At 40.9% G+C, this 26189-nt stretch overlaps 1 protein-coding gene across 7 annotated transcripts in view; it reads left to right on the forward strand.

The window, feature by feature from the left end:
• The first annotated feature begins 1893 nt into the window (after positions 1–1893).
• ttll5 (tubulin tyrosine ligase-like family, member 5) overlaps positions 1894–26189 on the forward strand; it is a 1011501-nt gene continuing 987205 nt past the window's right edge. For 6 of the 7 annotated variants that reach the window (XM_069915842.1, XM_069915845.1, XM_069915843.1 and 3 more), the window contains exons 1-2: positions 1894–2165; positions 12709–12906. In XM_069915842.1, coding sequence (XP_069771943.1) covers positions 12845–12906 — 62 coding nt within the window. In that variant the 5' untranslated portion in view covers positions 1894–2165; positions 12709–12844. The remainder of the gene's footprint in view (positions 2166–12708; positions 12907–26189) is intronic. The other variant, XM_069915841.1, reaches the window with a different exon arrangement.

The following is a 26189-nucleotide window of genomic DNA, read 5'->3' on the forward strand; positions in this document are numbered from 1 at the left end:
TTCCCCCTCCCCTTGTCAACCCTCCACCTCCAACCCCCCACCTTCCATCTCCATCCTTTGACCTCCCCAACCCTCCAAATCCCCGCAACACCTTCCAAAACACTTTCCCATTTTTTTTGTAATTTTTTATTTATCGCACAATGAATCATATCAACCAAAATATGTACAAATGTTTCTCATTAAATATGCCCAGTGACAACACTTTCCCACTCTGATCCCTGCTTGGTCTTTACACTCCCCTCTGACCTTTTCCTCTTGGTCCTCGGCAGAGGCCTCACCTTCATCCCTCTCTGCCCACACCTTAACGAGTTCCATGCACGCTATGATGCCGAACTCTTCTTCTGCTGCCTCAGCCTCCAGCCTCACTTCCATGCCATGACTCTTCACTCAAGACTCCTTCTCCTGATTTGCACTTCTTCTACTTCATCCTGGCCAGCTGCCCGCTCTGGACCTTTTTATTTCCAACTGCTGCTGAGACATCACCGTCTCAACTTCACCACCCCCCTCCTTCTCGTATTCTTATCTTACTTCCTCAGAACACTCTTCCCTCCACTCTCTCTGCAACAATCCCAACCTCACCATCATACCCACAGACAAGGGTGGTGGTGTTGTGGTCTGGTACACTGACTTCTACCTTGCTGAGGCCAGACAACAGGTCTCAGACACCTCCTCCCATCTCCCTCTTCCACAGGACCCACCACAGCTCATCAAGTTACTGTCTCCAACACCTTCTTCAACCTCTTCACCTCTGGTCACCTCCCCTTTTCAGCCACCAGCATCATTGTCTCCCATCCCCACGATGCTCGTTCCTACCTTCTACCCAAGATACACAAACCAAACCATTCAGGCAGACGCATTGTTTCCGATTTCTCTTGTCATACTGATCTAGTTTAATCTTCCCTTGACTCTATCTTTTTTCCCTTGGTCCAATCCCACCCCACCTACGTCCCGCAATACCTCAGATTCTCTGAACGGGCCTGCCTCATCGTCATGATGGATGTCCAATCCCTTTATACCTCTATCCCCCACACAGCAGGTCTGAAAGCACTTCGCTTCTTCCTGGACCAAAGACCTGACCAGTCACCCTCTGCCACCACCTTCCTCTGCCTGGCAGAACTTGTTCTCATTCTAAATGACTTCTCCTTTAATTCATCTCAATTCCTACAAATCAAAGGAGTGACCATGGGCATTGGAGCCAGCGACGCCTGCCTGTTTGTGGTCTTTGGGGAGTCATTTCAGGACTTGTACTTTGTACTTTATTGATTTCTTTTATATTGCAGAGTCAGGTTGTTTACATGTTTCTGCTCTGTCATGACCAAGTCGTGGCAATTCTGCCTGGCCTGAGGGAAAGGGAAGGAGACGTCCTGTCTGTTCCCTGGCAATAAATGGGAAACCTGCATCATTTATCCCCATGCACGACGAGAACTATTCTGGGCAATTGGAAAATAATTTATTCGTGAAAACAATGTCTGAGGCCGACAGTAAATATTTAGAATGACAAGTCTTTGGATTTCCCTTTGGCTGAGAAGCCCCAAATCGTGCGCACGCGCAGTATGGTCTTCGCACCCCCCCCCCCTCCTCCCCGATGTGGCGCAGGCGCACTCCGCTGAACTGACGCGGCGTTTTGCGCAGGTTCGGTCGGGGGGAGGGAAACAATTCTCAGCGCAGGCACACTCCTCTGAACGGACGCGCAGGCGCACTCCTCGGAACGGACGCGCAGGCGCACTCCTCGGAACGGACGCGCAGGCGCACTCCTCGGAACGGACGCGCAGGCGCACTCCTCGGAACGGACGCGCAGGCGCACTCCTCGGAACGGACGCGCAGGCGCACTCCTCGGAACGGACGCGCAGGCGCACTCCTCGGAACGGACGCGCAGGCGCACTCCTCGGAACGGACGCGCAGGCGCAGGCGCATTGGGGTTGGCGGGTTTGTTGCAGTTACCAAGGGAGACGGGTGAAGCTGCGGAAGGAGCGGCGACGAGGTGGGCAGCCGGGGCCGAACCCACCCCACCCCCCCCCGCCCCCTCCCCTCACTGTGGCGGTGCCGCTGCCGGGTCTCTGGTTGAGGCCTGTGCGGCCGGGGAGGAGGCTCAGTGCGGCGGCGGCGAGCTGCTCTGCTTTACCCCGGCCTTGGCGGAGAGGAGAGGGTAATCGTGCCCGCTGCAGGTAACTTGTCGACATGAGGGCACTGTCAGAAATAAAACTTCTCACACATGAGTCTCTTTAAAACTGATGACACGACAAGCTTTATTTACAAGTCTGCAGAGTTGGACTCAACTGGTTTCTCACCAGTTAAGCCCCGATACATACAGTGCATTGATTTTTATACCTTTATTATTTGCCCTTCCCCTTCTTATTAATACTGTTTTAATTGGTTAGTATTACAAAAACATTCTAAGTACAACTGCATTATTAATTATCACGTTCGTTACGTACGCTGCGAACTCTACATACACTAAATTCTGTTTCTCACCCTTCTTATCAATCCTTTGTCTCCTGCATGTCTCTCACTATGACCATGAAAAGATAGGTTTAAAAAAACATATCCAGCTGAACCTTTTGTCCTTGGCTGCTAGTAAGCTCCCTGTCCGTTCTGGCTTCCCTGTTTATGATTAATCATCACATTTTAACTTAAGTCATTTTAACCTAAATTCTCTATATAACAGGCACGACTGATTAGTTTTAAATAGATGCACCGTTGTTTGTCCTCGATATCAATGTGGTAATGTGGGGTCAATTGGGTCAGCAAGTTTGCAGATGACACTAAGCTTGGACGTGTTGAGGACAGTGAGGAAGGTTTTCAAAACAGCTGAAAAGTGGCGATGGAATTTAATGAGGGGTTGCAGTTTGGAAGGACAAACCAAGAAAGGACACACACGGAGAATGGTCGGGCACTGAGGAGGGCGGGAGAACAGAGGGACCTGGGAATCCAGATCCAGAATTCCCTGAAAGTGGCGTCACAGGTGGACAGGGTTGGAAAGAGAACTTTTGGCATCTTGGCCTTCATCAATCAAAGGATTGAGTCCAGGAGTTGGGATGTTGAGTTAAAGTTGTGCAAGACATTGGTGAGGCCAAATTTGGAGTGTAGTGTGCAGCTTTGGCCACTGAACTACAGGAAAGATATGAATAAGATGGAAAGAATGCAGAGCAGATTTATGAGGACGTTGCCTGAACTTCAAGAACTGAGTTACAGGGAAAGGTTTAAAGAGGTTAGGACTTTATTCCCTGGAGTGTAGAAGATTGAGGGGAAATTTGATCGAGGTATTTAAAATGATGAGGGGGATGGATAGAGTAAATGTCGAAAGGCTTTTTCCACTGAGGGTAGATGAGGTACAAACCAGAGGACCAGACAACCTATTTGGTTCGGCTGGGAGTCAGAGGAGGAGCTTGGAGAGAGTCGGGCTGTGAGTCAGAGGAGGCGGAGCTTGCTGAAAGTGAGTCAGAGGAGGAGGAGCTTACTGAAAGTGACAGGGTTAATTGGTCAAGGGGCCAATAAAAGCAGTGAAAGGGGAGGGAGCGGACAGCGAGGAGTGGCTCAGTGAGTGAGTGGAGCAGTGAAGGAGTGAGACTTTTTGGCTTTGGCTTATCAGGCTTTGGCGAAAGCAGGCAAGGAGAAAAGGTAAGCTGAGTGATTTGCCTTCGTATTCAGAGTCATGCCAATAGGGTTAGTGCTCTGTACTGGGTGTCAGATGTGGGAACAGTGGGTGACCTCCACCCTCCCAAATGGCCACATCTGCACCAGGTGTTCCGAGATGCAGTTACTAAGGGAGCGAATTAGGGATATGGAGTTGCAGATTGATGACCTGCGGCTTGTAAGGGAGAGTGAGGAGTTAATCGACTCAACTTTCAGGGCGGTAAATACTCCAGGACCTGTGTCAGGTAAGTGGGAAACCGTCAGGGGGGGAAAAGAAAAAAGCAAGAAAAACGGAGAGCACACCAGTGACTATCCCACTCAGCAACAGTTGTGTTGGATTCTGTTGAGGGAGATAACCGGACAGAAGATGGCCACGGGCACCAGGTCAATGGCAATGAGCCTGGCAGACTGGTGCAAAAGAAAAGGAAAAGGAGAAATGCAGTAGTTATTGGGGACTCCATTGTCAGGGGTACGGACAGGAGATTCTGTGAGCCAGATAAGTACACCCGCATGATGTGCTGCCTCCCTGGTGCAAGGGTACGAGATATCACAAATCGGGTCCAAAATATTCTGAGAGGAGAGGGAGAGCAGCCTGATGTCTTGGTACATGTGGGTACAAACAACATTGACAAGAAAAGGGACGAGGTAATGAAAAGGGATTACAGTGAGCTGGGACAAAAGCTGAGAGACAGGAACACGAGGGTGGTGATCTCGGGATTACTACCTGTTCCAAAAGCAAGTGATGAAAAGAATGTAAGGATGAGGAAAATGAACGTGTGGCTGAGGGGCTGGTGTACAAGGCAAGGATTTGGCTTCTTGGATCTTTGGGATCTCTTTTGGGGAAGGCATGATCTTTACAAGAGGGACGGGTTGCACCTAAATCCAAAAGATGTCAACATTTTGGCAAGTATGTTTGGTACAGCAGTGGGGCAAGGTTTAAACTAATTTGGCAGGGGTATGGGAACCAGAGTGATAGGGAAAAGGGTAGGGAAGATAAAGTAATGGCCAGGAAAAGTAAAATAGGAAAAGTAATGTTGGGAGGAGAAAGTAAAAAATCAGATGGTGCAGTGAGTTTTCGGGTCAATGAGAGTGTTAAGAAAATAGTAGGCAGAAAAATCAAAAGAAAAGGTTACAGAAGTCACTAGCTATTAAAAAGACAAAGAGCATAAGGGCACTTTATCTGAATGCCCGCAGTATTAGAAATAAGGTTAGTGAACTTGAGGCGCAAATCGGTACCCATGCCTATGATTTGGTAGCCATCACGGAAACATGGCTACAAGGTGACCCGAAATGGGAATTAAACTTTCAAGGGTATCAGGTGATGCAAAGAGATAGACAGGATGGTAAGGGAGGTGGAGTTGCACTCTTAATCAAAGAGGAGCTCCAGGCAGTAGTGAGGGATGATATAAGATCTAAAGAGCATAATGTTGAGTCCATTTGGGTAGAGATAAAGAATAACTATCTCTATCGCCCACCAAATAACAATAGTTTAGTGGCACAGGAAATAAATAGAGAGATAAGTGAGGCATGTAATAATGATGCGGCAGTCGTCATGGGGGACTTTAACTTCCACATAGATTGGGAAAATCAAGTTGGTCGTGGGAGTCTGGAAGAGAACTTCATAGAATGCATCCGCGATAGCTTTCTAGAGCAGCATGTTAAGGAACCCACAAGAGAAGATGCTCTCTTGGATCTAGTGTTGTGCAATGAGATAGGTAGAGTAGATGATGTAATAGTCAGAGACCATCTGGGAAATAGCGATCATAGTAGGATTGAATTTCTCATTCAGATGGAAGGGAAAATAGTTAGATCTAAAACTAATATATTATGCTTAAACAGGGGTGAATACCATAGGATGAGGGAGGAATTGAGCAGAGTGGACTGGGAGCACAGGCTAATTGATGAAACAGTTGAGGAACAGTGGAAGATTTTCAAAGAAATATTTTGTAATGTTCAACAAAAATATATTCTGGTCAGGAAAAAGGGCAGCAAGGGAGGGAAAAATCAACCGTGGTTAACAAAGGAAATAAAGGAGATTATAAAATTGAAGGCACACGTGTACAAAGCTGCAAAGAGCAGTGGGAAACTGGAAGATTGGGAAAACATTAAGAGACAACAAGGGGTTACAAAGCGGGTAATAAATGGGAAAAAGGATTATGAAAGTAAATTGGCACAAAATATAAAAACAGAAAGCAAAAAATTTTATAAATCTATAAAATGGAAGAGGGTGGCCAGAGTTAACATAGGACCCTTGGAGGATGAGAAAGGAAAACTGGTAGCAAAAAATGAGGAAATGGCCGAGGCATTAAACAAATATTTTGTGTCAGTCTTCACAGTGGAAGACACGTCCAGCATGCCCAAGTGCGGAGTTAAGGATGCGAATGTTGGGGAGGGCCTTGATAAAATAGTTGTTACTAATGGGACTAAAGCCAGACAAATCACCTGGTCCTGATGATATGCATCCAAGGATTCTGAAGGAAATGGCAGAAATTATAGTTGATTCATTGGTGGTCATATACCAAAATTCATTGGATTCTGGGCAGGTCCCGGCAGACTGGAAGACAGCAAATGTCACGCCACTTTTTAAGAAGGGATGTAGGCAGAAGACTGGAAATTATCGGCCAATTAGCTTGACGTCTGTGGTTGGAAAAATGCTTGAAGCCATCATTAAAGATGAAATAGTGAAACTTTTGGAACATAAGGGTTCAATCAGGCAGACGCAGCATGGTTTTAGAAAGGGAAGATCTTGGTTGACAAACTTGTTAGGATTCTTTGAGGATATGATGGGTACGGTGGATAGAGGGGAACAGGTTGATGTTGTATATTTGGATTTCCAGAAAGCGTTTGATAAGGTGCTGCACAAGAGACTTCTCAGTAAGTTACAGGAAAGTGGAGTCCGGGGAAGTCTATTGGCCTGGATTGAAAATTAGTTGTCTGACAGGAGGCAGAGAGACGGGATAAATGGAAGTTTTTCAGGTTGCCAGAGAGTGGTAAGTGGGGTGCCGCAGGGGTCAGTGTTAGGCCCACAACTGTTCATCATTTACGTTGATGACTTGGAGGAGGGGACAAAATGTGGTGTAGCCAAGTTTGCGGATGACACCAAATTGAGTGGAAGAGCAAATTGTAATGAGGATGTGGAGAGTCTGCAGAGGGATAGAGTTAAGCTGGATGAGTGGGCAAAGGTCTGGCAGATGGAGTACAATGTTAGTAAGTGTGAGGTTATCCACTTTGGCAAGAAAAATAAAAGAGCTGAATATTATTTAAAGGGTGAAAAACTACAGCATGCTGTTGTGCAGAGGGACTTGGGAGGGCTTGTGCATGAATCGCAAAAAGTTAGGTTTCAGCAGGCAAATGGAATGTTGGCCTTCATCGCTAGAGGAATTGAATTCAGGAGTAGGAAGGTAATGTTGCAACTGTATAAGGTACTGGTGAGACCGCACCTGGAGTACTGTGTCCAGTTCTGGTCTCCATATTTGAGGAAGGATTATACTGGCTTTGGAGATGGTCCAGAGGAGGTTTACTAGGTTGATCCCTGGGATGAAAGGGTTGACTTATGATGAAAGATTAAATCGTCTAGGATTGTATTCGCTCGAGTTCAGAAGAATGAGAGGAGATCTTATGGAAACATATAGGATTATGAAGGGTATGGATAGGATAGATGTAGGAAGGTTTTTTGAGCTGGCCGGGGAAACTAAAACGAGAGGACACAGTCTCAAGATTCGGGGGAGTAGATTTAGGACAGATGAGGAAAAATAGTTTTTCCCAGAGAGTAGTGAATGTTTGGAATTCTCTCCAGCGAAGTGGTTGAGGCTGCCTCATTAAACATATTTAAAATTCGGTTACATAAATTTTTACATGATAGAGGAATTAGGGGATATGGGGAGTTAGGTCCTAAATTAGATCAACCATGATCGTATCGAATGGCGGAGCAGGCTCAATGGGCCATTTTTGGCCTACACCTGTTCCTACTTCCTATGTTCCTATGACTTGGGTTAAGGGTGAAAGAGTAAAATTTAGGGGAACTTCTTAACACGAGAGTGGTGGGGATGTGGAATGAGCTGCCAGTTGAAGTGGTGAATGCAGGCTCAGGTTTAGCATTTAAGAAGAATTTAGGAGTGGAACTTTTTATTTAAAATACTGGAAAAATTTGGACAAGGACAAACATTTATTAATTGGATTTGAGCTCTATATTCTGAGCCTAAAGCTAAGTAACAACTAATGGTCAAATTTCATCTGCATTTCCACTATCCATTATCAACAGTTCTTTTCTTCCTGACTTTTGAACCGTTAACAGAATCGATCTGTCTAAATCCAGACATAAAGGGTTTCGTGATCAATTCAGAAGAACGTAAAATCAATTTATTTGCTGATGTTCTAATATATCTGACATCCATTCACTCATTCCAAAAATTGCAGTCTAAATTGGAAGATTTTGGGGTTATAAAGTCAATTGGGACAAGAGTGAAGTTTTGCCACTTATTGGACAGAATTAGGAACAAATTAAGAGAAATTCTCAATTTAAGTGGCCGCTCAATGGGACTTGATATTTAGGTATCAAGGTAGATAACAGCCTGGAAAATTTATACATTTTTTTTCCTTGCTTAGGAAAATTGAGGATGATCTTAATAAATGGATGACCCTCCCAATAACTTTGTTTGGAAGGGTCAATTGGTGTGCTGCCCAGAGTACAATATTATTTTCAAAGTTTGCCTGTTCCTATTCTTCAGAGATTCTTTCAAAACCTTAATAAATGCATCAGGAAGTTTCTGTGGAAAGATAAGCCTTCCAGAGTCTATTGAAAAATTAACTTAGAATTATGAATTAGAAGGATTAATGCTCCTGGATTTCAAAATATTTTGGAAACCCATTTGAAGTTTGCAACATCCCTCTTTGATGGAGGAGACAAGTCTTCATGGATAAAATTGGAGTTGCATATGGCTGGTGAGAGGATAGTAGAAAATCTTGTGTATAAATAGAATTCTAAATTATCTGGCCTGAAAGAAACCCCCCCCCCATTAAAACATAAAATACAAAATGGAATAAAATTAATGGTCAAATTGGGGGCAAGAGGGGTTGGGGGGGGGTCTTTCACCTAAAATATCCGTGGCACAAAATCTGTTAATTCCATTAATGATTGATAATAAAATCCTGGACACTTGGTCCCAGAGAGGAGTCAATTTATGACATTTGAGCAAATTGGGAATAAAAATTCATTTTTTTTCTGCTATCTTCAGTTAAAATCTTATTTAAGGGACAAATTAGGTCCAGCACAAACCTTACTGCAGTGTAGAAAAATAGAGACTCTGGTTCGAAAGGGGAGCATAAAATGGATTATTTTAAAAATGTATTCCTTGCTTCATATGGGAAGCCCTGAACAAGGGCTTGCTAAATCAAGACAAAGGTGGGAATCAGATTTGGGTATGGAAATTGATCCATTTTGTTGGTCCAACTGATGTAGGGACAGTATGATTAATGTACGGTGTCAGATGGTGCAATAACTATAGCTTACTCCCCACAAAGGTTAGATAAATTCAAATAGGAAATATCAGACCAATGTTTTCATTGTCGTTAAGAAATAGGTATTTTCTTGCATTCAACCCGGTCATGTCTTAAAGTGAGGCCATATAACCATATAACCATATAACCACTTACAGCACAGAACAGGCCAGTTCGGCCCTACTAGTCCATGCCGTAACAAATCCCCACCCTCCTAGTCCCACTGACCAGCACCCGGTCCATACCCCTCTAGTCCCCTCCTATCCATGTAACGATCCAGTCTTTCCTTAAATGTAACCAATGATCCCGCCTTGACCACGTCTGCCGGAAGCTCATTCCACATCCCCACCACCCTTTGCGTAAAGAAATTTCCCTTCATGTTCCCCTTATAATTTTCCCCCTTCAATCTTAAACCATGCCCTCTAGTTTGAATCTCCCCCACTCTTAATTGAAAAAGCCTATCCACATTTACTCTGTCTGTCCCTTTTAAAATCTTAAACACCTCTATCACGTCCCCTCTCAATCTTCTACGCTCCAGAGAAAAAAGCCCCAGTCTGCACAACCTTTCCCTGTAACTCAGACCCTGAAATCCTGTCAACATTCTCGTGAACCTTCTCTGCACTCTCTCTATTTTGTTTATATCTTTCCTATAATTTGGTGACCAAAACTGTACACAGTACTCCAAATTTGGCCTCACCAATGCCTTGTACAATTTCATCATAACCTCCCTACTCTTGAATTCAATACTCCGATTGATGAAGGCCAACATTCCAAATGCCTTCTTCACCACACCATCTACCTGAGTATCAGCCTTGAGGGTACTATTTACCACAACTCCTATATCCCTTTGTTGCTCTGCATGTCTCAATAGCCTACCATTTAATGCATGTGACCTATTTAGATTTGCCTTTCCAAAATGTAACACCTCACACTTATCTGTATTAAATTCCATCAGCCATTTCTCAGCCCACACCTCCAGCCTTCCTAAATCACCTTTTAATCTACGGTAATCTACCTCACTGTCCACAATACCACCAATCTTTGTGTCATCCGCAAACTTGCTTATCCAATTCTCCACCCTTACATCCAGATCGTTAATATATATAACAAATAATAGTGGACCCAGGACCGAACCCTGAGGAACTCCACTAGTCACCGGCCTCCAATTGGACAAACAATTTTCTACCACTACTCTCTGACACCTCCCATCCAACCACTGCTGAATCCATTTCACTACCTCCTTATTTATACCTAATGCCTCCACCTTTTTTCCTAACCTCCTGTGGGGAACTTTGTCAAAAGCTTTACTAAAGCTTTACTAAAGCTTTAATAAATGGATGACCCTCCCAATAATTGGAAGGGTCAATTGGTGTGCTGCCCAGAGTACAATATTATTTTCAAAGTTTGCCTGTTCCTATTCTTCAGAGATTCTTTCAAAACCTTAATAAATGCATCAGGAAGTTTCTGTGGAAAGATAAGCCTTCCAGAGTCTATTGAAAAATTAACTTAGAATTATGAATTAGAAGGATTAATGCTCCTGGATTTCAAAATATTTTGGAAACCCATTTGAAGTTTGCAACATCCCTCTTTGATGGAGGAGACAAGTCTTCATGGATAAAATTGGAGTTGCATATGGCTGGTGAGAGGATAGTAGAAAATCTTGTGTATAAATAGAATTCTAAGTTATTGGGAGGGTCATCCATTTATTAATTCCCAGGTTTGCATTTGGACCCTTTTTTAAACAGAGAAACCACATGCGCCACCCTCCAATCCTTTGGTACCACCCCCGTGGCCAGCGACATCCTAAATATCGCTGTTAATGACCCCACTAACTGTCCACTAGCCTCCCTGAGTGTCCTAGGGAATATTTTGTCCGGTCCGGGAAATTTATCAACCTTTATCTTTTTTAAGGTGTTGCAAGGATTGCAAGGTATAGTTAGTAAGAAACAAATGAGGTACTTGAAGGGTGTAAGAAAATACTTAAGGAAATTGGGAGGACTAAGAAGGTTGCTCTGGCAGACAAGGTGAAAGAAAATCACAAGGGCTTCTACAGATGTATGTAAAAGGGCATTAAGATGAGCAGCTGAGATTTAATTGTCGTGGGGGAGGTATGATGGGCTGATTGGTTACTCCTGCTCTTGGTTCTTGAGTTGAGTGCATGATCAGTGTTGATGTGTTGCTCTGGGAATGATGTCTGTCATTGTTATTCCAATTATTACCTCCAAAATCAATAATCTTCCCACATTCTTCCCAAATTACTGTGTAATTTCATGGAAAAAAAGCAACAAATTGACCAAATATCAAATTTAATTTATAAAAGTAGCACTGGCGGTGGCAAAAAAATGTGTTGTGATCACTTGGACTTCCCTCATAGCACAGTGGACTGTGGAAATGAACAGCTGGATACCTATGGGGGAAAAAAAATCGCATATAACTTAAGGAATAAATATGACCCGTATGTAAAGGTCTGGCAGCCAAACCTGGACCACACAGGGGCCCAGATCCAGTAATAAAAAGGAACAAAAAAGGGTACAAAAGTAACATATATACAAATATGTAGTTTTCCCAACTGTACTCTATATACTTAAAATATATGTAAGCTCTGACAGTGAACGGATCTGTATATACGGAAGGGGGGAGGGAGGGACTTTTTTATTTGTTGTTTGTGAGAAAAAGTTAATATGTATAATTTTTGAAAAAAATCAAAAATAAAACTATTTTAAAAATCTGTAATTTTAATTTGAACAGTAATTTTACCTTAAACCATGCTTGAAATGTGTAATTGGAATTGTATGGCGCATATTGAATTAGGAATGAAGAATAATTACAGCATTTTTGGTTATCTAAAAGGAAATCCACAAAAGTTGAAATTCTGCATTTAAACTCTGGCAATGTACTGCAGGTCAGCCAGCATGTGAAACTGAAGTGCAGGTGCAGGTTTAAGGTGGAACCTTCAGTCGGTCGAGAGGCATACATCAAAGAGAAAGGGTCTGCATAAGAAATAGGAGCAGAAATTGGGTATTCAGCCCATTGAGTCTGCTCCACTATTTAGTGATGAGCTGATCCATTTTCCCATTCAACCCCAATGCCCAGCCTTCTCTCTATAACCTTTGATGCCCAAGCTAATCAAGAATCTATCAATCTCTGGCTTAAATAACCAAATGACCTGTCCTCCACAACTGCCTGTGGCAACAAATTTCACAGATTTGCCACCCTTTGGCTGAAGAAGTTCCTCCATATCTCTGTTCTAAGTGGATGCCTTTCATTCCTGAAGTTGTGCCCTCTTGTCCTCTACTCTCCCATCATAGGAAACAACTACTCTATCCATGCCATTCAACATTCAAAATGTTTCAATGAGATCCCCCCCCCTCTCATTCATCTAAATTCCATTGAATACAGGCTGGGAGCTGTCAAACGCTCCTATAATAACCCTTTTATTCCCGGAATCATCCTTGTGAACGTCCTCTAAAGCCTCTCCAATGTCAGCATATCCTTTCTTAAATGAGAAACCCAAAATTGCTTGCAATACGTAATAGATGATGTGTTTATTTTTAATCTGAATTGATTTTATTTTTCCAGTGAAGATGGTTGAATGGAGTGCTTGGAGAAGAGTGGTCTGAAGTGGCAAGGGATGGAATCATTCAGACAACGAAGGTGACATCTTCACAAGTGCTTATGTGTCACCTGTAGCCAATTGGTCTCGAGTCAGGAGGGAATGCCTGCTGTAAGTCACGTGCCAGAGGATTCTCCCAATTCCTCCGATGGGAAGGAGCTGGAGTAAGTGAGATTAACGTTGGAAATCTGTAAATCCCTTGATTTTGCTTTTATCTGCCTGTTTAAAATTCTGCTCTACAACTTCTCTGATTCAAACCCTTTGCTGAATTGCAAATTTTGCTTTCTGCAGCTTTAACCCTGATTTTTGGTGAAAAAACACACTTGTTTACCTCTTTAATGTCATCTTTGCTCTCGCTGTAGACATGGTTTGGAAAATTCTTAAATGGCCAAATGAACATTTGTTACTTTCAGATACTGTAGCATGGATGGAAATTTGGCTTAAATCAAAAGAGACAGGAATCCTGTGAGGTGGTGCATTATCATCCAATCTGTGGCTCAAATGGACCACGCCTCATGTGCATTTTTGTATCTTCCTCGTCAGTGTACCATTTTAATTGCACTATTCTAATATTGCAGTGGTGGAGCAATTTAGTTGGGTGTCAGAAAGGTGTAATGATGTGTAAGATTTCCCTAAATGTCTGTCTGTGCCAGTACATGTGCAAGTCACATAGAATACATTGGCATAGCTCAGAGTTTTTCTAAATTTCAGGATCTGAAGAGGAATTTAAGAAACAAACACTCCATCTTGAGATGCAGGGGATCCAAGGAGGCATGTTGCCAATCTTCATCCCAAACTGTCTGGGTGTTGGGAGGTATAGTGGTGGATGTATTTTTCTGACAAAGTCTGCAATAAGAGAAGTACAACGGGGTTCAGTGCTGGGGCCTTTGCTATAAATTACTTTAAGAATGTTGGTGGTTTCAGATGCAGTTTGCAGATAATATGGATATTGGTGGAATCCTAGCTAGTGAAGAAGGTTGTCTGAGGATTCAGCAGGAAAGTGTGAGGTGTGTGCTTGGGAAGTTTAATGCTGGTAGAACATGTGGAGTATTCCCTGCCTAGAAAACTTGGATCTCCTTGTCTGACAAAATCATGTAAGCCAGCACCATCAAGATTTTTGGGCAGGGACTTTCCAGGTGTACACCACCTGTTGTGAGGAAATGGTACTTCCTGGTTTCATTCTGAAACTGCATATTCTGGATTCAAATGAAACCATTCTTAATCAACAATATTACTAAAAAGCTTTGATTTTAAACTCCCAAGTTGTTCATCTTGAACTTGTGTTTTGCAACACATCCCCTAACAGAACCCCTTATCCCTGGAGGACTCTGAGAAGCATCCTGCACCTCCTTGATTGACAGTGTGCATTGGTGCCCAGACCAAATGAAGCATTTCCAAGAAGTTCTGAGCTAGGCTCCATTTCTGAAGCATGAGAGTACCTCCCCTTAAACAACAGCACTGCCCATTGTTCTTTTGATGACATTCTGCAATCTGTATCAACTTTTAGCTTTGTGCACCAGAAACCTCAATTTGTATGGTGTCAAACACAAAAGTCTGCAGACACCATGTTTGAAACAATGCTGGAGAAACTCAGTGGGTCAAACTGTGGACTCTGTGTAGCAAAGGTAAGTATACATCAACAACATTTCAGGCCTGTGCCCTTCATCAAGGTATGAGAAAAGTGTACGTGGGCACCGGAATAAAATGGTGAAGGTGGGGCAGGTCCACCAGCAAGAGGAATTGAGTGGTTAAGGGAGGGAGGGCACAACAGCAAACAGGGGGAGGGACTGGCTCTGTGAATGGAGATGGAAGGGGGTGGAGAGCTGGAGGAAAGCAAACAGAAAGGGAAGATAGAAAGAATGGGGAGTGGTCTAGCAGAAACCAGAGATGTTGATGTTAATGCTATTGAGTTGGAGAGTGCCCAGATGAAATATTTGATGTTCCTCCTCCAATTTACAGGTGGCCTTGGTTTGGCATTGCATGAGGCCATGGACAGACATGTTGGAGTGGGAGTGGGAGTGGGGTGCAGAATTGAAATGATTGGCCACTAGCAGAACCCTGTCACTGGTATGGACTGTTGTCCTAATGCTTCAGTCCTTTTGAACTCATAACAATCAAAACCTTTTAATCTTCAAGGGGGTACTCATTAAGGCTGTCCTTTGAAGTCCATTACTTTTTGACTTGATCTTAGAGCTGTTAGCAATTGCCTTTCGTGAGTGTAGAGATCTTTCAGGGATTTATAGGAAAGGTATTGAATATGAAGTTTTCTTCTATCCAGACAATCATTTGCTTTTTGTATCTAATCCAGAGGCTCTTTTTTACCATTCATATTATTTGTTCTTTCTCAATTTAGTCAGTTCTCGAAGTCTCAGGATGAATCTGCATAAAAATGAACTTTACCCTTAAATGTTTCTATGCCTATAAGTTATATTAATTTCCTTTCAAAGATTGTGAGAGATCAATTTACTGGGTATTCCAATTACCAAGAACGATAAACATCTTTTTTGGGGGGAAAAAAAATTCTATTAAACGGATTAAATGAGATGGTCACCTTTGTCAAGTAATTGCAATACATTTTTTAGCCATTGCCAAGGCTATTTTAACAAATAAAATTTGGAATTTTGTCAGTTTTTTTACTTATTTCAATAAAATTGTCCAAAAGATAAAGCTCCAGATTGCTTGTGAAGGTCACTCCTGCTATTCTTGTTAATATTTCATTAATATCCTGTCAAAAAGGTCTCACCTTCACTCACGACCATCTACATGCAAGAATGTTCTTATTGCTGTCCCACACCTAAAACACATTTCCAATATTTCCAATGTTGATATATGTGAGATATAAATGGTGTTTTTAAAAAAAAAAAAAAAATTGTATTGCTCTAATCCATTATTTTGCATTTATAATTGACATCATGCTATCCAAACACCAATCAGACCAACATCTTTCCATTATTGCAACACAAAAATCAGACATCTCTCTCGATCTCTCTAAACTTGGTTCCGCACTTTAATTCTGGATAGCAGAGTACATCTTAGTTATAAATTTAGGTGTATTCCCCAGCCAAATTGTTCATTCCATTTCACTAATTTCAGGTGGGTTGGCCCCCATTTTTCTCTTGGGAATGATCTTAACTGGAGAAAACAAAAGAAAGTCCTGTTAGGCACTCTGTATTTATTTCTTAATTGTTCAAATGACATGAGAGCCCTCCACATAACAATCATCGCTATATCTTATTCCTTTATCATACAGTATCAGGAATTCAATATTTTTTGTTACCCAAATTCATGGGCAGTAGTTCATTTTTACATAATGGTGTTCTTAATTATATACCTGATTTTTTTTCAATACACATTAATTTCTTACCATATTCTAATCATATGTATTAATATAGGGTTATCCATCTTTTTTTAATTAACTTGACATTCTATTTATAAATATACTGTTTCTTCTTCTATTGATTTCAATCCCATTCAAATCCAAGAAAAGGGACTGTCTTCAAAAAAGGATGATAAAAATCTTGCTTGTGCAGGTAAATAATATTTCTTAAAGTCCAGAAGTCTACGTTCTCCCACCTTATAGTCCCATGTTAGCTTATCCAATGAAATTCTTGGCATTTTGTTATTCTATAGGAATTACCTTGTATAATTATTCAATAATTTAGGTCATGCAATAGGCAGAATTGAAAAAGATACTGTAATCTTGGCATCACATTCATTTTAATATAATTTACTCTTCCCACTAGATCAGCAGGTCTTTCCTTTTCTGTAAATCTTGTTTTCTAAAAGAGGAGTGTAATTATATATACTGTAAGTTGTTATCTGTCATTATTCCTAAATATTTGATAACATGGTCTTCCATTTAAATCTACTACCTTTTTGATATCATTCATAATCAAAATTTTTCAATTGCATTATCTCACTCTTGTTCATATTTATTTTATAACCTGATACTCTTTCATATTTTCTAATATTGTTTGTAATTTTATCAAGGATTCAGCCAGGTCAGACGTGTATAATTGTACATCATCAGCAAATAAACTAATTTTACGTTCTTCCTGTCCAACTTTGAAGCCCTTAATGTCCGGGTCTCTCCTAATAATCTCTGCCAGGGTTTCAATAATTAGGATAAAAAGAGTTGGAGACAGGACACCCCTGTCTACTTGACCTACACAAGGGAAAAAATGCTGATATATGATTGTTAGTTATAATTTTGGCTTGTGGTTTATGGTAAACTTTCTGCTTATACCAAATTTTTCCAATCATTTAAATAAGAGACCATTCTAATTGATCAAGTGCTTTTTCCTGCATCTAGGAAGATAGATTCATTTCTGACTTTTCCATATGTATTATGTTAAATAGTCTGTTTAGATATTTGAAGAGCGTCTTCCTTTAACCAATCCCATTTAACCATATAACCATTTACAGCACAGAAGAGGCCAGTTCGGCCCTACTCGTCCATGCCGTAACTAATCCCCACCCTCCTAGTCCCACTGACCAGCACCCGGTCCATACCCCTCCAGTCCTCTCCTATCCATGTAACTATCTAGTCTTTCCTTAAATGTAACCAATGATCCCGCCTCAACTACGTCTGCCGGAAGCTCATTCCACATCCTCACCACCCTCTGCGTAAAGAAATTTCCCCTCATGTTCCCCTTATAATTTTCCCCCTTCAATCTTAAACCATGTCCTCTAGTTTGAATCTCCCCCTTTCTTAATTGAAAAAGCCTATCCACATTTACTCTGTCTGTCCCTTTTAAAATCTTAAACACCTCTATCAAATCCCCTCTCAATCTTCTACGCTGCAGAGAAAAAAGCCCCAGTCTGCACAACCTTTCCCTGTAACTCAAACCTTGAAATCCTGTCAACATTCTTGTGAACCTTCTCTGCACTCTCTCTATTTTGTTTATTTCTTTCCTATAATTTGGTGACCAAAACTGTACACAGTACTCCAAATTTGGCCTCACCAATGCCTTGTACAATTTCATCATAACCTCCCTACTCTTGAATTCAATACTCCGATTGATGAAGGCCAACATTCCAAATGCCTTCTTCACCACACCATCTACCTGAGTATCAGCCTTGAGGGTACTATTTACCACAACTCCTAAATCCCTTTGTTGCTCTGCATGTCTCAATAGCCTACCATTTAATGCATATGACCTATTTAGACTTGCCTTTCTAAAATGTAACACCTCACACTTATCTGTATTAAATTCCATCAGCCATTTCTCAGCCCACACCTCCAGCCCTCCTAAATCACCTTTTAATCTACTGTAATCTTCCTCACTGTCCACAACACCACCAATCTTTGTATCATCCGCAAACTTGCTTATCCAATTCTCCACCCCTACTTCCAAATCGTTAATATATATAAGAAACAATAGTGGACCGAGGACTGATCCCTGAGGAACTCCACTAGTCACCGGCCTCCAATTGGACAAACAATTGTCTACCACTACTCTCTGACACCTCCCATCCAACCATTGCTGAATCCATTTCACTACCTCCTCATTTATACCTAATGCCTCCACCTTTTTTCCTAACCTCCTGTGGGGAACTTTGTCAAAAGCTTTACTAAAGTCTAAATAGACAACATCCACAGCTTTCCCTTCATCAACCTTTTTTGTAACCCCCTCGAAAAACTCAATCAGGTTTGTCAAGCATGATCTACCCCTGACAAAACCATGCTGATTACTCCTTATCAATCCCTGTACCTCCAAATATTTGTAAATACCATCCCTCAGAACACTTTCCATCAACTTACCCACCACAGACATCAGACTCACAGGCCTATAATTCCAAGGTTTGCATTTGGACCCTTTCTTAAACAGCGGAACCACTTGCGCTACCCTCCAATCCTTTGGCACTACCCCCGTGACCAGTGACATCCTAAATATCTCTGTTAATGGCCCCACTATCTGTCCACAAGCCTCCCTGAGTGTCCTTGGGAATATTTTGTCCAGTCCTGGAGATTTATCCACCTTGATCTTTTTCAACACAGCCATCACTACCTCTTCGGTTATCCTTATATGCTTCATGACCTCCCCACTATTTTTCTTTACTTCAACTGGTTCAATATTTTTTTCCCTAGTGAATGCCTAGGCAAAGAAATTATTCAAAATTTCCCCCATTTCCTCTGACTTCTCACTCAGCTTACCCTCGCTATCTACAAAGGGTCCAATTTTATCCCTCACTAATCCTTTGGATTTATTTTTACTCTGTCTGCCAAAGCCTCTTCGTGCCTTTTTTTGGCCTTTCAAATTTCTTTCTTAAGATTCCTTCTACACTCCTTGTAGTCCTCCTTCAAACTCTCAGCTCCCTGCTCTTTATACCTCTTGTACACCTCTCTTTTTCTCCTAACCAAATTTCCAATATTCCTCGAAAACCAAGCCTCCCTATGACTACCAGCCTTTCCTTTGATCCTCACTGGGACGTAACTACTCTGTACCCTCAAAATTTCTTTTTTGAATATCCTCCATTTTTCATTTACATCCTGACCTGAAAATATCCTGTCCCACTCAATACTCCCCAAATCCCTTCTTATTCCTTCGAAATTTGCTCTTCTCCAATCCAGAACCTCAACTTTAGGCCCCTCCTTGCTCTTCCCTAAAACTAACAGAGTTATGATCACTAGACCCAATTTGTTCTCCAACATTAATGTCCGATACCTGACCTAGCTTATTCCCTAACAGGAGATCTAGTATTACACCGTCCTGAGTCGGTTCTTCTACTAATTGATTTAGAAAACAATCTTGAACACATTTAACGAACTCTAGCCCATCCAGCCCTCTAACTGTATGGGTATCCCAATCAATGTGAGTGAAGTTAAAGTCTCCCATGATCACTACCTTATGATTCTCACACATATACGTTATCTCCCTTCAAATTTGTTCCTCTAATTTTCTTGGCCCATTTGGTGGTCTGTAATACACCCCTATTAGCACCCACATGCCTCCTTCACCCCTGAATTCCACCCAAACAGTCTCACTGGAAGATCCCTCCAGACTTTCCTGCCACCCCACGGCAGTAATGTCCTCCTTAACAAGCAGAGCAACTCCTCCCCCTTTTTTACCCCCTGCTCTATCACATCTAAAACAAATGTATCCTGGAACGTTAAGTTGTCAGTCCTGCCCCTCCTGTAGCCAGGTCTCACTAATTGCCACAATATCATGACCCCAAGTATCTGTCCATGCTCGAAGCTCATCTACCTTGTTCACTATGCTTCTTGCATTAAAATATATGCATTTCAGAGAATGACCCTCACATATATTCTCTTTTCTACCTTTTACCCTAATCTTCATCCTACCTTTGTTATCGTTATTATTCCTATCTTGGTGGCCATGACACTGCACTCACACTCTGTTCCCCACCCCCCTGCCAAACTAGTTTAAACCTTCCCCCAGAGGTCTAGCAAATCTGCTTGCCAGCACATTGGTCCCCCTCCAGTTCAAGTGGAGTCCGTCCCTTTTGTATAGGTCCGATCTTCCCCAGAAGAGATCCCAATGATCCAGAAATCTTATCCCTTGCCCCCTGAACCATCTCTTTAGCCACGCATTCATCCTCCACATCCTCCTATTTCTACCCTCACTAGCGCGTGGCACGGGCAGCAATCCAGAGATTACTACCTTGGAGGTCCTGTTTTTTAACTTCCTACCTATTTTCCACATAATCATGTTTCAGGACCTCATCCCCACTTCTAACTAAGTTATTGGTCCCCACATGGACCACGACTTCTGGCCGTTCTCCTTCCCCTTGCAGAATGCAATGAACTCGATCAGAATATCCCTGACCCTGGCACCAGGGAGGCAACAGACCAACCTGGATCCCTGATCTCGTCCCACAAACCTTCTATCTATCCCTCTGACTAATGAGTCCCCAACTACAAGTATCCTGTTCTTATCTCTCCTTCCCTTCTGAACCTCAGGGGCAGCCCCTGTGCCAGAGACCTGACCCCCCACGACTCGTCCCTGGTAGGCTGTTCCCCCCAGCAATATCCAATGCCAAATACATGTTGCTGAGTGGCACTTCCACAGGGGTACTCTGCACAGGCACACTCCTTCCTTTCCTCACAGTCACCCAATTCCCTGACTCCTGCCTTCTAGGGGTGACTGTCTCCCTGTTACTCTTCTCTATCACTACCTCTGCTTCCCTTATGATCCTCAGTTCATCCAATTGCAGCTCAAGCTCCCTAACACGGTCACTTATGAGTTGCAATTGTATGCACCTTTTGCAGGTGTAGTCATCAGGAACGGCTGTGCTGTCTCCGACTTCTCACATCCCACAATTGGAGCACTTAACTACCCCAACTGACTCCATTTCCTCCTTTCTTAATGTAAATACCCTTCCCACACAAGTAGCTCCTTCTCGCCGAAGTCCCTCGAGCCAAAGTCCCAAGTCCCCACTCCTTCACTGGGCCACTCACTCACTGCGCCGCTCCTCGCTGGCCGCTCCCTCCCTTTCTACTCCTTTTATTAACCCTTACCAATTAACCCCAATTAACTCCTCTCACACGACACCAGACGCTGACTCACTGCCTCCTCCGACCCTGAGTCCGACCTTTCTAAGACCGAGCCCCGGTAAGTCCTGCTATTTATGCTACTCTGTATATTCATTTTGATCTGTATATTCATTTTGGTAGATCTTGTCCCAGTCTGTTAGCTAATGCCTTTACCAATATTTTATAATCTGTATTTAGGAGTTATGTAGGTCTATATGATGAAGTTTTTAATGGGTCGCTACCTTTCTTTGGTAGAACTGTAATTATAACAGTTGAAAAAGATTCCAGAAGGGTCTGGGTCTCCACTGCCCAGTCTAATACATCCAATACTAGAGGTATCAATGTCTTTAAATTGTTTGTAGAACTCTGGAGGAAACCCATCCTTCCCCAGAGATTTGTTAGCTTGTAAAGTACCTAAAGCTTTCTCAATTTCCTCTCTCATGAAGGAGGCGCTGAATCCATTTGTTTTCGATCTTCAAATTTTGGAAGTTCAACATTTGTTAAAAATTCATCCATCTCATTTTCATCTCCTAATAGCTCTGATTTATATAGTTTTGTATAATATTGTCTAAAAGCATTATTTATTTGTTTTTGATTATATGTTATAATATCAGTCTGTTTTTATTGCATTTATGATTCTAGTAGACTCCTCTGCCTTTAACTGCCAAGATGAGACTTAATGCACCTGTTCCCTATAATTCATAATATTTTTGTTCATTTTTAATATTTATTTTCCATTCTATGTGTTGTATTTCAATTTTTTATTCTCCAACAGTTTAGATTTTTTATTTTAAAATTTTTTATTTTTCACACTATGTACATTAACCAAAATACACACAAACATTTCCCTCTTGAATATACACAGTGTCATTTTCTCCCCTACCCCCCCCGCCCTTCCCTCCCTCCTTCCCACCCCCCTCCCTACCCACTAAACATTCAACATATAAATTAGAATAAACCCATTAAACAATGTCATCACACAATGAAAATAAACAAGAAAATTGTATCATCTACTGGGTCAGTTCATTTCATCTTCTCATTCTATCATTTTAGGGGGTGGGGGTTCACGATAGGCCCTCTCTGTTGTGTTCCATGTACGGTTCCCAAATTTGTTCGAATACTGTGACGTTATTTCTTAAATTATATGTTATTTTTCCAGTGGAATACATTTATTCATTTCTATGTACCATTGCTGTATTCTCAGGCTATCTTCTAATTTCCAGGTTGACATAATACATTTTTTTGCTACAGCTCAGGCTATCATAATAAATCTTTTTTGTGCTTCATCCAAATTGAAGCCAAGTTCTTTACTTCTTGTATTAATTAGAAGAAAGATCTTTGGATTTTTTGGTATGTTGCTTTTTGTGATTTTATTTAATACCTGATTTAGATCTTCCCAAAACTTTTCCACTTTCTCACACGCCCAAATTGCATGTACTGTTGTTCCCATTTCCTTCTTACAGCGAAAATATCTATCTGATATTGTTGGGTTCCATTTATTTAACTTTTGGGGCATGGTGTATAGCCTGTGTAACCAATTATATTGTATCATGCGTAACCTCATGTTTATTATATTTCTCACAGTTCCGGAGCATAGCTTTTCCCATTTTTCATTTTTTATCTTTGTTTAGATCTTGTTCCCACTTTTGTTTGGGTTTACAGCTTATTTCATCGTTCTCTTTCTCGCAATTTGATGTAATTGTTTGTTATAAATCTTTTAATTATCATTATGTCTGTAATCACATATTCAAAGCTGCTTCCTTCTGGTAACCTCAGCCTGCTTCCCAATTTGTCCTTTAAGTAGGTTTTCAGTTGGTGGTATGCAAACATTGTACCGTGAGTTATACTATATTTGTACTTCATTTGTTCAAAAGATAATAAATTGTTTCCCAAAAAACGATTTTCTATTCTTTTGATCCCTTTTCTCTCCTATTCTCTAAAGGAAAGGTTATCTATTGTGAAAGCGATTAGTTGATTTTGCATGAATAATAATTTTGCTAGTTGGTCATTTGTTTTTTTCTTTTCTATGTGAATCTTCTTCCAAATGTTGAGCAGATGGTGCAGTATTGGCGAACTTCTATGTTGCACCAGTTTTTCATCCCACTTATAAAGTATATGTTCTGGTACCTTCTCCCTTATTTTATCCAGCTCTAATTTGGTCCAATCTGGTTTTTCCCTTGTTTGATAAAAATCTGATAGGTATCTTAATTGTGCAGCTCGATAACAATTCTTAAAGTTTGGTAGCTGTAAGCCCCCTTGTTTGTACCATTCTGTTAATTTATCTAACGCTATCCTCGGTTTCCCCCCCTTTCCATAAGAATTTCCTTATTATTTTCTTTAGCTCATTGAAGAATTTCTCTGTTAAGGGAATTGGTAACGATTGAAATAGGTATTGTATCCTTGGGAAGATATTCATTTTAATCCAATTTACCCTTCCTATCAGTGTTAGTGGTAAATCTTTCCAATGTTCTAAGTCATCTTGTCATTTCTTCATTAATAGCTGATAATTTAGTTTGTATAGATGGCCTAGATTATTATCTAGTTGAATACCTAGCTATCAGATTGCTTGTGTTTCTTAAACTTTGTGAAATCCGCATTATTCATTGCCATCGCTTCACTTTTACTTGCGTTGATCTTGTACCCCGATACTTCTCCATATTCCTTCAATTTCTTATGAAATTCTTTTATTGATAATTCTGGTTCTGTTAAGTATACTATGATGTCATCTGCAAATAGACTGATTTAAAATTCCTTTTCTTTTATTTTTATCCCTTTTATTTTATTTTCTGTTCTTATCAGTTCTGCCAAGGGTTCTATAGCTAACGCGAACAGTAAGGGAGATAGTGGACATCCCTGCCTACTTGACCTGCTTAATTTAAATTGGTTCGATATATATCCATTTACTGTCACCTTCGCCAATGGTCCCTTATATAATGCTTTAATCCAATTAATATATTTCTCTGGTAGGTTTAACCTCTAATACTTTGAATAAATAATTCCATTCTACTCTGTCAAAGGCTTTCTCTGCGTCTAAAGCAACCGCCACTGTTGGTATCTTATTTCCTTGTGCTGCATGGATTAAGTTAATGAACTTAGATATTGTCCGTTGTTCGTCTTTTCTTAATAAATCCAGTTTGATCTAGTTTTACTATTTTTGGTACACAGTCGGCCAATCTGTTTGCTAATAGTTTAGCTATTATCTTATAATCTGAGTTAAGTAGAGATATTGGTCTATATGATGCTGGTGTTAGTAGATCTTTCCCTGTCTGGGGAATCTGGCATGTGTTGTGTTTCTTCAATCTGGTTAATTACTTCCAGGAGAGGAGGAATTAATAAGTCTTTAAATGTTTTATAGAATTCTATTGGGCGTCCGTCCTTGCCCGGCGTTTTATTGTTTGGTAGCCTTTTTAATATATCCTGTATTTCCTCTATTTCAAATGGTTTTATCAATTTGTTTTGCTCCTCTTCTTGCAATTTCGGTACTTCAATTTTAGCTCGAAACTCATCTATTTTGTCTTCTTTCCCTTCGTTCTCAGTTCGGTCTAATTGCTCGTAGAATTCCTTGAAGTTTTCATTGATCTCTGTTGTGTTATATGTAATTTGTTTGTCCTTTTTCCTTGATGCCAATACCGTTCTTTTTGTTCTCTTTTAAGCTGGCAAGCTAGTATTTTGTGTTTTTTCTCCTAGCTCATAATACTTCTGCTTTGTCTTAATTATGTTCTTCTCCACCTTACATGTTTGTAGTGTTTCATATTTTATTTTTTTTGTCTGCCAATTCTCATCTTTTTGTTGTATCTTCCCTTGTGGCAAGTTCTTTTTCTATACTTACTATTTCCCTTTCCAGCTGTTCTATTTCCTAATTGTAGTCCTTTTTCATCTTAGTTACATAACTTATTATCTGCCCTCTGATGAAGGCTTTCATTGCGTCCCATAATATAAATTTATCTTTCACTGATTCCGTATTTATTTCAAAGTACATTTTAATTTGGACTCAATGAATTTTCTAAAATCCTGTCTTTTAAGTAGCATGGTGTTTAATCTCCATCTATATGTTCTCGGAGGGATGTCCTCCAGCTCTATTGCTAATAACAGGGGTGAGTGATCCGATAACAATCTTGCTTTATATTCCATTTTCCTAACTCTCCCTTGGATGTGGGGTGACAACAGGAACAGGTCAATCCTTGAGTATGTTTTATGTCTACTCGAATAATATGAGTATTCCTTCTCCTTTGGGTGTTGTCTCCTCCATATATCCATAAGTTGCATTTCCTGCATTGATTTAACCATAAATTTGGCAACTTTGTTCTTTCTGCTAGTCTTTTGTCCAGTTTTATCCATCTTTGAATCCAAATTAAGGTTAAAGTCCCCTCCTATCAGTATATTCCCCTGCGTATCTACAATCTTCAAAAAAATATCTTGCATAAACTTTTGATCCTCTTCATTAGGTGCATATACATTGACCAAATTCCAGATTTCTGAATATATCTGACACTTTTATCATTACGTATCTCCCTGCTGGATCTATTATTTCCTCCTCTATTTTGATTGGTACATTTTTGTTGATTAATATGGCTACACATCTGGCTTTTGAATTATATGATGCTGCTGTTACCTGCCCTACCCAGTCTCTCCTTAATTTATTATGTTCCACTTCAGTTAGATGTGTTTCCTGCACGAATGCTATATCTATTTTTTCTTTTTTCAGTAAATTTAATAGCCTCTTCCTTTTGATTTGGTTATGTATTCCGTTAATATTTATAGTCATATAGTTCAACGTGGCAATTTCATACTTCGTTTACATCTCATTTCCGCTTCCTCACCACCACCTTTCCCATTTTCCCCATTTCCATTTCTGTTTTCTTTTTTTGAACGCACTGTATGACAACACTTCTAAAACATAAAATATTTCCACTATTCCCACATCTAAAATTCCCTTAACCCCAAATGTCC

This window comes from Narcine bancroftii, chromosome 2 (genome assembly GCF_036971445.1).
Source record: "Narcine bancroftii isolate sNarBan1 chromosome 2, sNarBan1.hap1, whole genome shotgun sequence".
Taxonomy (NCBI): domain Eukaryota; kingdom Metazoa; phylum Chordata; class Chondrichthyes; order Torpediniformes; family Narcinidae; genus Narcine; species Narcine bancroftii.